Here is a 12,688-nt window from a genome sequence, read left to right on the forward strand (position 1 = left end):
AATTCAGATGTATTTCAATCCATGCTGGTGGTGACTGCAAACAAAAAAATCTGTCAAACTTCTTTTTTTTTTTCAATTGTTAGATTCATCTTTCATTAGCATACCAAAAATTTATGGCAAACAAACGTATTTTTTAAATGGTAACATAGTATTTTCTTTTGCTTCTTAGAGTCTACATAATATGTACTTCAATTTAAAGGAAATTACTATAACGCTTAATACTTAATTCCCAATAGGCAATTGCCTATTAGAACTCTGTAAAAAATGTTTTCCTATTACACACCCCAGAGCATAATCAGCCAATAATAAAGCTTTTAAAATGGTAGCAGTAGTAGCTCAGTGCAACACTTTCAGTACACTTGAATAGAATGTGGTAGAAGTGCCAGCTTGTCTTCACTGTTGGAGTCCCACAGGTTTAACATTCAGGTTGTATTGCAAATTTCACATTCAGGTTGCCATTCTTCCTTCCAAAGTGACATCAGTTTGAACTTAGAACAAAGAATTTGAGGCCCAAATTTGTAATGCATAAAATATCTGAAGGTACTGAGCAAGTGCATTAGTCTGCTGTGAGAATCACAAGAGAATTCAAGCTGTTAGGTAAAGAGAAGTCACTGGCTAAAAATGTAGAATTTTGAACAGTTGAAGTGTCCACTGTAAATGCTAAAATAATATTTTAATAATTTTCAATATGAAATATGGATTAACAATTGTAAAAGAAGAATGTTGACTTTTCCTCTTCCAGTTGCACAAAAAAAAATCCTATGTTAAAAAAATATAAATGCATGAATCCACAAATTTTATTCCTCTGAGGTTTCAGAATTTTTTCTGTGCAGGTTACTAGTTCTAGAGTGTACTGGAAATGTCAATTGAACAGTTAAATGTCCATGTAAATGTACTTTAAGGAACAAGTTTTTTTCTGCACTATCTAAACTATTGAAATCAGTATAATTTAAAAGTAAATATAAAAGTTATTTCTACATTGCATTGTTTTATTGCTTACAGTCAGAATAGGCTGTCAGTTAAAAAGTTGAAAAAAATAATGCTAATCACTTATAACTAATAAATGAGTGGCTAAATAAATTTGCACATCCACAAATGCTTATTTAAATTGTTATGGAGCTCAGTAGTGTCTTTATCAGAAAAACCTGCCAAAGTTATTGAGAGGGCCATAAATATAAACATTTTTTTTTTAGAAATCTGAGTTGGAAATGATTGCTTAAAGAAAACAATTTGCAGGAAGACAAAAAATGTAATGCAGGATAACATGAATAATCTATTTGAATTCAATTATATTTTTCTTGTTTACTGGCAGCTCATAAATAAGACTTCTTATTTTTCAAATTCAGTCTGTCCTGAAAGAATCTAATCAATCCAAACTGAACATGGTTCTCTGAGCTTGATTCCTCCCACATTTCTGCTATTTTTCGTCCCTTTCAAGTTTTCATAATTACATTTGATCCATGAAATTTATATCTTCTGTTAGGTCACTGAAACTAATGATGCTTCATCAGTCACAGATTCTGTGGTATTAGTCTCAGTATTTCCCATCTACTAAAGACAGATATGGGAATGAATATTATACTTTTCCATTTACTTAATTTGTACAGAAGTCTAAATTTTATACATCTATATAGACACACATACGATGTATGATACATAGGTAGGTGCACATAAATCCATGTCCACAAACACACATATGCATATATATAGCAAGAGAGAAATGTGACTTTTTAGTCTGAATGATGAAGGGCCTGTGATTGTTTTCCTGCTTGATATTATTGCTGATATCAGGGCGTACTGCGAACTTACAAACGATGCAAACATCCTGTCTCAGAAGGCTCAAGCTATACACAAGCAGCACCTCTGGCAAAATGCTATTTTGGTGGTTGCTGTTCTTTCAACCCCCACAAAAACGAGGACAGTCTTGGTGTGATGGCATAAAGAGGACACAGGCATCCATGTGACCTACAGAAGGCTGACTCAACAGGAGTTCAGGGAAATAAAGCTGCAAAACGCTCAGACTGCTGCAGCCCTGCAACCAAAGAAGTCGGTTCAGCTGTCCTCTGCCCTCAGGTGAGAAGAGCCAGGAGCTGGGCGTCTGGGCAGATGGAATCCCACTGGTTTTGTCAGCTCCCAGCTGTTACATGTCTGGCAGCTCAGCTGCCAGCCTCCGAAGATCCTCTAATGTAAAACGTAAGAAACAGTTTAGAAAGCAGAAGACAGTCCTGCTTTAGAGAGATCTTGCATGGAAACTGCGTGTACCTTCTCTGTATATTCATTTCCCCTATAGTAGATGTCAGAAGAGAGGCCCTTCTCTATTTGTAAGTGATCTGCCAGAAGAAGAGAAGGCAGGAGCTGTCCATGGCCAGTAGCCAGCTGCCCTCCCAGCACTTCCTCCCCCTCAACAGTACAGGGGGAGAAAGGATGGAAAAGAAAATGGCTCGAGGCAAAGACAAACGTACAAACTACCATCACTGGCAAAACAGACTCAATTTGGGGAAAATAAATATAATATTCTGTCCATTATAAATGGGGTAGGATCGTGAGAAGCAAAGAGAGAAGAACTAAAACAACTTCCTTTAATATCCCCCCTTCTTCCCAGGTTCACCTTCACCCCTTCACTACTGACTTCCTTTTCTGGGACACCCCTTCCCCCTAACACTTTTCCCTGCCCCAGTGCGAGCATTCCCCATGGACTTGATTCCTTCGTGATGGATGGCATATCCTTCAGGTCCGCAGGAAAGCGCTGCCCCGCCGGGGTCTGTCCCGGCTCAGGGCCATCCCTGCCGGGTCTGTGCTGTCCCGTCGGGGCTGGCAGGGCTGTGTGTGGCTGGGTTCCCCTGGCTCAGCCCTGGCTGCCGGGCAGCCTTCTGCCCTGCCTTGCCCAGGCTGTCCCGGGGCTGAGGGGCTCCGCCGGGCCCTGCGCTGGGACAGCCCCGCCTGACTCAAGTGCACTGTGATGTTTAATGGCTTGTTATTACCTTGCTGTTATTTTCCTTCATTTTACCAAATCTATACATGCCCACTCCCTTTTCATGTGGCCAAATGTTATGTAAATAGGTCTAGCTCATAATGGATTCTCTTTCAAAGACAGTTTAAAATATGAATGATGGAGTCTATTTTCCTTTTCCCGATAACTTAATTTAGTATCGATTATATAAACACGCTAAGTTTCTTGAACCAACTCTTTTTATGCTGCTCCTCATGACCCATATAATAATCCTTATCAGGGATGCTTTTCTCACCATAATCTTGCTGAAACATGGCTTTTGGGATTTTCATATTTCCAGAAGTTTCCTTGTTATATTCACCAAGTGTCTTTCTAAAAAAAATAGCTATAATTCAGATCTATTGAAAAACTACAATCCTTGAAGTTTTTTCTAGATTAAATGTTCCCTTCCTATTTTTCAGATATTTCTCTAAAAATTTCTTAAATCCTTTAATCCTGAAGTGTCATTTTATCTTTGTTTATTGCATCTCTTTCATTTCTTTTGGCAGATGACAATTTGTGATCAATTAACTTGAAATTTTGTTCTCTTTCTTTCCTAGTTCCCCTATTCATTCTTACTTCAGTTTCTTCATTATATAGCCATAGATCTTATAGATTCCTGTGGTTTTATGAGTATCAGAATTTTGTCTTTGCCTTACCTTTTTCAAAAGCTCTCAAAGGTTTTACTTTTATTTTCATTCAGGCAAGAAAAAGTTTTTAAACTGCAAATTGATGTAGGGTTTCTAAAGAGTTCTGCAACTTTCTTTTCCTTAGTAGCACATTTCATTTTCATTCTCCTAAATTCAAAAGCGTATGTATAGTATATTTTAGAAGAAAATACACCTAAACAATTGATAGAACTGATGCTTGCAGAAATCCTACCAAGCAGAAAGATGAATTTTATTGGAATAAGCAGACCATACAGCAAACTTGTTTCCACTGGTTTATACTCTTTTAGTGGCAAAGGACCCTCATGATTGCTTCTGGACCCTTCATTTCCTGAGTGTTATCATACAGAGTAACATCCTTAGCTTCCCTGCAGTTACTCCTTTGTGGCATTTCTACAAAAAAGTAATTTAGAGTGTTATACCCCTACTTACAAAGTAATTGAGGTTTCCCATGTCTGGCAGGTCTAAGAGAAAAAAATTTGAAACTACATATAAAATAAGATTTTAAAATAGTAAACAATATTATCAGGAAACAGTTTTCAAACTGCAGTATAATGCTTTCAATTCTACACACTCTTTTTAAACTATGAGTATGAACACTCAGCAAATCAATTGATTTTCATCAGCCTAATACCTACAAGAGACCATATTCATGGTCTCCAGTTGTGAAGTAAAATAAACTAGTCTGTTTTTTTACTTCATTTTGTAAATAACTATGAAAATTCATATGCTAGCTGCTCACTAAATAATTAAAATATTCATTCCTCACAAACAAATAATATTCTATGCTTGCATTAGCAGTTTTATTCATTTAGAGTTATTGGAGAATTATATAAGAAAGCAGAGAAAGACAAAACTCCTGTTGAAAAATCAAGGAAGCTGCTATATTAAAAGAACTCCCATCCTTGCCTCATTAAGTGATTTGCTGCTATTTTCTGGATGGACAAGAGAGAAGTTGGGAGTTAGTCATGCGTTTTTTAAGGCAAACAGAAGTGCATTGCAGTTCTTGATGTTAAAGATGATCAGACCTGACAAAAGCTGTGATATGAAGAGAAATGGCTGTATTTGGAAGAACTGGAAGAGGAAAAGCAAACAGGGTTTAACAAGTACTCCATAGGGAAGGAACAGTGTTAAAAATTAGATGTAAATCCATGGTTGAAAAAGCAGTGCAATTTAAAAGGTTGGATAAAATAAATGAGAAATAAAAATTATCTAGACTAAAGATTAATCTATATTTGGAAGTTAAACTTAAGAACGATACTGAACCTTCAACCATGCATGCACAAAAATCCAGACTTAAATTCAGTTTACATGCCATTGTATAAAAAAGCCCCAGTCTGAAATTAAGTAAAAAAGTTAAAAATAAAAGTTAAAAAAGTTGCTTTGCTTAGGAAACAATATTTTGCCACTCTTAGATGTAGAAATTTCAGTGAAAAAGCCACATCCTTGTTTCACTTACCTGACAGGTAAATAAATAAAGGGCTGATAAAGGGCTTGCCATTACTTTCCTCAAAAATTCAAAAAAAAAATTTTGGGCATTGCAGAAAGCTTGGAGTCTGAGTATGGAATTGATCTGGTGCAGCTTACTCTGAGAATTATGACACCAGATTCTCATCCCACTCCAAAGTTATGCATCTCTAGCATATGCTACAATGTTTTACAAGAGTAGAAATATTAGAAAATCTAACTGGCATTTTTCATCTCAGGAATCATGTTGGTGTATTTTGCTAATAAATTTTTTCTAATAAATAGAAAAATCATGTTTAAGAAAACAAATCTTTAATGTTGAAATGTAATTTGAAATGTTAACCTCCCTTTCAGAAACATCTGTTTGATAAAATGTAATTTTTATCATGAAAATAGAAAACTTCATGTGAATTACTGTCTTAGGTGTTGATTTGAATTTAAAATGATGAACCGAAGATGAAGTATAAAAGCTACCAGCTACAGGCAAAACTAGTTTTGGCAAGTTTTGTCCACTATGTAACTATAAAAATATAGCTGCACATGTACTACCTCATGAAAAATACCTCATGAAAGATGTTCTTGCTCAAAAAAACTTACATGAGATACTTGTTGAACATTTTTGTTTAGTTGTTATATTTTGCAGAATTAATATTAAATCAATATGCATGAATGCTAAGTTATTCTAATGCTTTTCATCTTCTGTGATCAGACAGCTCTATCAAAAACCTAGGTGTATTTGGGGATTTTTTTGTTGTTTGTTTGCTTGCTTTTTTTTCCCCGCAGCTTATTCAAACCATAAGTGCAGTAGACAAAGATGATCCTCTTGGTGGACAAAAATTTTTCTTCAGTTTAGCTGCTGTTAACCCTAACTTCACTGTTCAGGATAACGAAGGTAAAATGCATGCCTGTTCCATTGAAGGAGTTTTATATTTTCTGTCTGGCTACATTCCTGAAATATGTTTGCTTTTGATGCCTATCAGTATGTAGAAAATCTGTGAAGGTTGGTACTATCAAGACTACTTTACCTGAATGAGGTTTAGGGCTTTTACATTTTTATCTGTTTAAGTGAGGCAGAAATGTGATAAAAAACATTCTAAAGAACATCAGAAAAGTATTGGCTTGGGGTAAGAGACAGGTGAAATATTTGACTGCAAATGAAAAAAAGCTTTCAAAAATGCCTTCAGCTGACAAGTTTTTTCACTTTTTTTTTTTTCTCACATAGTTCTTATTTCCCTGGCCTTCTGTTTTGCTTCTCTCTGGCCATTAATGAAAATAAAGGTTCTGAGAGCCACTTTGGCTTTTCTTTTGATCCTTTCTCAATCTGTCTTTATCAGAGAAAATTTTCAGAAACTTCTGTTGGGAAAGTGAGACTATGAATGTTGGCCTTCATTATTAGTATGACTAATTGAGAGGACTCTAGATAACAGAGAAAATAAATGAAAGGGGACATCGTATCAGCCTTCAAATGTGTCGAAGTCATAAAGACAACGGGAATAATCCTCTGTTCCTGATGAATATTCCAGGATGTATTCAACTGCAAACAGCAGCAGAAAAAAAAATTCTAATGGTAGGGAAAGGGAAGTAATTAAATCAAATAGTTTGAGTACCATATAAAATCCCTTGTAGAAGGGGTATTTAAGAATCCGTAAGACACGTAATTTTTGATGCTGAGTGAAACCAAATAGTGTTAAAATACAGAAAACCAGTAGAGGGAAAGAATAATGAAAAACTTTGTGTTTCACATCTTGAAGTCTATGGAAAAAATAGATGATTTAATATTTTAAACAAAAGTTATATCTTAGTGACTTAGGTCCTGAGTACAGAGAGGTATAGATCTTGATATTTCCTTGCTATCTGTAATTATTTTCTTTCTTTTTTCACATGGGCTCTTTCAGTTGTGCCTGAAGTTGGCTGTGAAGATAGCTAACCACATAGGCAACCTCAAGCAATCCACAAATATGATGAAAACTAAATTTTCCTTTTAGTTCAGACTAAACATGTATTTTTTCTCTTTTGGACTAAAAAGTTATCAACTCTGGTGTTGGCTGCCGCTCTAGTGTTGTGACTCGAACAGTAGAAGAAATAGTCTCTCCCTGTTACTCATTCCTTGTCTTCTTTCCCTTCCCTCTGGCCACTCAGTGGACAGCTTTTGATGTTGAAGTATCCTGCACACAACTAAGATTTGTCTGCTGCAGACACAGTTTAGTGAGTTCACTTCTCAAAAATGTGCAGAAATACCCACCATCTTTCACATTTTCTGAATTCCTAAGACAATTTCTATCCAAAAAAAGCCCTACTTCATGTGCTAAGGTACATAATTCATTGTTCTGCAGTGTGTTGAAAGTGGTTTGGTGTAGCGAATCTCATACTGAGTTGACAGGTAGCATTCCTGAGGGTGTTGTCACAGATGATGCATAGAAAGAATTAGAAAGAATGTTCAAGAACAAGAGTACGTGTTAAACTGCACAAAGTGGAAGGTTATTTTTACTCAGATGGTTGCTGTATTTCAGGGTTTCAACCCTGAACTGTAACTGTGTCACACATTGCATACATTAATCTGTAAAGCATTTTAAGCTTTGAGAAATCCTCTTTTCAAAATGCATGCAAAAGTGGTGCAGAGGCACAGAGAAGCAGGCCAGATGTACCTAAAACTTTATAAATAACTTTCTGATCAAACAAGAATGTTGTTGGAAAAACAGAGATACAACTGTGATATCGGGAACTATTTCTAAGTCATATAAAATATGATGATTTGTGTCTGCTATAAGTGATATGTTCATATAGCCTACAGCAGTGTCTTTTAATTGATCTAGACAACACCGCCAGAATTTTGACGAGAAGGAATGGCTTCAGCCGACACGAGATAAGTACTTACCTTCTGCCTGTGGTGATATCAGACAACGACTACCCGATCCAGAGCAGCACGGGCACGCTGACCATCCGCGTGTGTGCCTGTGACAGCCGCGGGAACATGCAGTCCTGCAGCGCCGAGGCCTTGCTGCTGCCCGCCGGCCTCAGCACCGGGGCACTGGTGGCCATCCTCCTCTGCATCATCATCCTGCTAGGTAAGGAGAGAAACGCATCTTCCCCTGCCCAGGAACAAGTATTTGAGGCCTGACTTTATGCAGCTTGACAGAATCAATGATTGTGGATTTTGCAAGAAGAATACACCTGCAGCTGAAAATAAAAAGGAAAAAGAAAACAAAGGCAAACCCTCATTATCTGCTAATTTAATACTGTAAATAAGAATTCAAGTCCCAGAGTGTTAAACCTATCACTGTGCAACCAGAAGCTCATTTATGTTCTTTCGTTAAGTTGTCCAAAAAAAGAAAGTTCAGGAAGGATGAATAGTATAATCAAAAATTGCTTTAATGTCTTTTAGTTTTTTTTAAGGAAAAGTCTCTTTTTCATTTAAATAACTACTAAAAATCAATACACAGGATATATTTCACATATAATATAACAGTAAGCAGTAATTTCAGTACATCAAAGCCCTGTCTATCCAATGGTTTCAGTGCTGTCATTAAAAAAAAAAAAAAAATTTTGTAAAACCTCCATTTTGTAGTTTTCAGAATAGCAAGTAATGACCTATAATTCAACTCAAACCCACTTTTTAACAATATCCTTTGAGCTTGAAAAAGGAAAAATATCTTCAGAATGGACCTGGCTATTTTAAAGCTCATTACAGCTAGAGGAGGAGCATGCAGACAAGCTCATGCTCCTGTAAAGCAGAGCACACAATGTGTACAAAATAGGTTTTTGATAGAGACTTTATTGTGCTACCATTATACTGATAGAGGTGTTTATCCAGTTATCAAAAAAACGTGTTGGTGAAATGTAGTTCTTGTACCTGTGGATTTGCTGCTAAGAAATTGTTAAATAGAGATCTTTACCCATTCTTTGTTTCCCTCTTTAAGTTATAGTGGTGCTATTTGCTGCTCTGAAGAGGCAACGGAAGAAGGAGCCTTTGATCCTCTCTAAAGAGGACATAAGAGACAACATTGTGAGCTACAATGACGAAGGCGGTGGAGAGGAGGACACCCAAGCCTTTGATATCGGCACCCTGAGGAATCCTGCAGCTATTGAAGATAAGAAGCTGCGACGAGACATTATCCCCGAAACGTTATTTGTGCCACGGAGGACTCCTTCGGCACCAGACAACACGGATGTCCGAGATTTCATTAACCAAAGGCTCAAAGAGCACGACACGGATCCCTCTGCGCCGCCGTATGACTCGCTTGCAACCTATGCCTATGAAGGAAACGATTCCATAGCTGAATCCTTGAGCTCCTTGGAGTCAGGTACTACCGAAGGAGACCAAAACTATGATTACCTCCGAGAGTGGGGCCCTCGGTTTAACAAGCTAGCTGAGATGTACGGTGGAGGAGAAAGTGACAAAGACACTTCTTAACCTACAGTAGGCTACTTTTTTCTTTCCCTTCGAGCTGAAGTAATTTTACAGACACCTTCTGCACTCAACAGTATTTAACATTCAGGAAAATTTTCCTGCCACTCAGCACAATGGTTTCCTTTTAAAATTTGTTTTAAACTTGTCCATTAATGTCATTCATTCTTTCTAGTAGGATGCCACTTGGAATATATACAACATTTTATTTAATCAACTTCCAAGAGCCAAAGCTATGGAAATTCAGTGTTGTACATTTTAGTAAGTAAAATAAAAAAAATATCTTACCTTCAGAAATTCGAACAGGGTGATAATCCCTTAAGCAACCTCAAGCCGCTTCTGTTAGGTACATGTCCTATTCCTGCAAGTGCAGCTTTTAAGATGGCAAAGAAGAAAAAAATCCAATATATCCTGTTCTGTACATTAAAATAAAACAAAATGTACACGTGGTGTTAATAAGTGTAATATGCAGCTGGTTTAAAAAAAAAAGTTTGTGCAACTTCATTTCATCAAATTCTATCTGCCAATGTTTTATATTTATATTTTTGTATTTATTTTTAAAAAATAAACCAGTTTTTACAACTATGTTAATTGTTCTGGCATGAGTTTCAAGCTTGAAAAGAACATGGAATTTCTCCAGTGGCATCACAACCAACTGCTAATACTTCTCTGCTGAAGTATTCTCCATACATACAACACAGTCTGAAGTGCTTGTGCTCACTGAGACAGGAACAAGTTACACACTTACTTGCTTAAAAGTGCTACTTTCTACAAATCAATGTTTAAAAGAATCTTTTTTTATTTTTTAACTAAACTAATCATATCGTCTAGAAAGATGAATTTGTTGTGTCAACTCTAATAGTTGTGTCAACTCTTATTCTAAAAACATGCTGACACAATTTATCTATCCAAACACATAACATTAGTTTCAAAATCTCTGTTTACAGTTTATTTGTTCTACAGTTCTTCATTTTGAGTCATACTTACATCATCAGAAGTGATCTGTAAGTGAAACAGATAAAGCATAAAAAGATGCTCAATAATTTTTAAGCTCTGTTTTTCCAAAGACAAATCATTTGCTCACAAACACTATGTGTTGTTTATCAATAACCTTTAAAGCTGTCAATCTGAAGACTGAGAAAGTGTCACAAAAACTAGCAGCCCCTCCCCTCAATTTATTGATTTTTTTCAAGGCTAGTAAAAAGAAACCTGAGCAACTAGCCAACTGTAACCAAAAATATACTTTAGCTATCACAAAACAAAGCAAGCATCCAAAACCATTTTGAAATGTCTCTTCCTTTAATCTTTAGGTTACACAAGTGTTGTACTAGACCAGCACTGCAATTTTGAAGTGCTGCTGAGATTAAATAATTTCAAAGCCAAAGCAGTATGTTACAAGGTCTGTATTGGCTACTGTGGGAGAAACACAGCTGGAGGTTTATTCCTCCTCTCTTTCTCTTAGCTAATTATTGGCATAAAACCAAGAGATATTGGAAATATATTATTCCTTTGAAATGTGGAATGTTGCATTCTCATTTAGTTAGATATATCTTCTCCTTAATGGGCTGATAAAACCCAATGAAGTTAAAAGCAGAATGCACTACCATTAAGCAATCTGTTTTGGTGTAATGGAGACCAAATTTTTATTGACTTGATATCAAGTTAAACTATTTGGTCTATTAAGAAACTGTGAATAATATGGATTTTTCTTCACTCCAATCAATGCTACTTTTATTAACTAATGATTTTTTATATTTCTTAATAGAATATGAATCTGAGAATATTAAGAAATGTCTTACATAAGCAACATTACTAAGCTTTTGAGACGTCTCACAGGTGATACAAACAGTTGATACTCTTTATGATCACCTAGTGAACAGGACCTAATATTTTTCTTTCAAATCTCCATCAGTCCTTCAATAGCATGCAGTAAGAGGAAACAAACAAATAATATCTGTCCATTAAATGCATAAACATCCAAAACTAATTTTGTCTACAGCAACACTGAGATCAGTGACACCCTATGTACTTAAATGAGTAAGTACTAGGACAGAAGATAAAATAGGCTGTAAAGCATCTGGGTTTTTACCTATCTGCTAAAACCAAAAAAATTGGTTAAACAAGTCCAGACAACACTTTTACATACAACTCAGTAAAAATCTCTGGTTTGTTTCCAGAAGGAAGAAACAAGTATATACATCTCCCTCACTATTCATCTATATCAGGAAACACCAAATAAGACTCTATGACCTTGAGTTGCATTATAGTACTAATTTCCAAGTAATAACTATAAGGAAATATTTTTCTATTACTTTGTTGAAGGAAGTTATTATATACCTGTTCAGCAGAATCTGAATTTGATGTTTAAAATTTAATCCTGTATGTGTTATTAAATAAAATTAATAACAGTATACATTGTGAAAGCATATAACCAAATATAAATATATTACTAACATTTTTATATAAATAGTTTTTTTTTTAATTATTTGCTGCCATATCCTTGGACATTTATTTCTCAGCACATTTTAGGAAATTTTAGGAATCTAGGGCACTATTACAATATCTTCTTGCATCTTGAAAATAGTGAAGAATTGGAAATTGAAACTCCTAGACAACTCAAAGTGGAAAAAGTGTAAAACAGGACACCAACTAGTAGCTCCTAAGCTTAGCCACATGAAATCAGATGAAAATTAACAAAAATACCACCATGTAGTAAACAAAATCATGGTACAGTTTAGTCTGAATGAATTTTCTGTATGTTCTTAAGACAAAAATGCCACAGGACCACAGAAGCAAAGAAAATACATTAATATTGCATTTCAGTTGGAACTTGCAAGATATTACAACAAGACAGCTCATGAATGTTTAAAAAGTCATAAACAAATAAAAACGATTGTAGCCACTGGACATACAGTAGACAGTGAGTTCTTAGAATCTGTTGAAAAAAAAAAAGGGGGATTTTATGGAAGCAGATGTGCACATGATCTTATGTTAGTGAACATAATGTAAAGAGTAATATTTCATAGGGCCTTCAAGAAAGTGATTGAAAGGAGGAGCAGTCTAAGGAGAGTAAAGGAAAAACCAGAGAACAAAACAAGCACTTAAACAGAAAAAAAATTCCTCACGTTGCAAATTATCAGGTCTATATCCACCAGCTTC

General features: G+C 35.6%; 1 protein-coding gene across 3 annotated transcripts in view; it reads left to right on the top strand.

Moving 5' to 3' along the window:
• CDH10 (cadherin 10) overlaps positions 1–10,114 on the top strand; it is a 94,788-nt gene extending 84,674 nt beyond the window's left edge. For 2 of the 3 annotated variants that reach the window (XM_066326254.1, XM_066326246.1), the window contains 3 exons: positions 5,908–6,016; positions 7,938–8,189; positions 9,042–10,114. In XM_066326254.1, the coding sequence (XP_066182351.1) occupies positions 5,908–6,016; positions 7,938–8,189; positions 9,042–9,535 (855 nt within the window). In that variant the 3' untranslated portion in view covers positions 9,536–10,114. The remainder of the gene's footprint in view (positions 1–5,907; positions 6,017–7,937; positions 8,190–9,041) is intronic. The other variant, XM_066326262.1, reaches the window with a different exon arrangement.
• The last annotated feature ends 2,574 nt before the right edge of the window (positions 10,115–12,688 follow it).

This window comes from Sylvia atricapilla, chromosome 1, assembly GCF_009819655.1.
Source record: "Sylvia atricapilla isolate bSylAtr1 chromosome 1, bSylAtr1.pri, whole genome shotgun sequence".
NCBI classification, from domain to species: domain Eukaryota; kingdom Metazoa; phylum Chordata; class Aves; order Passeriformes; family Sylviidae; genus Sylvia; species Sylvia atricapilla.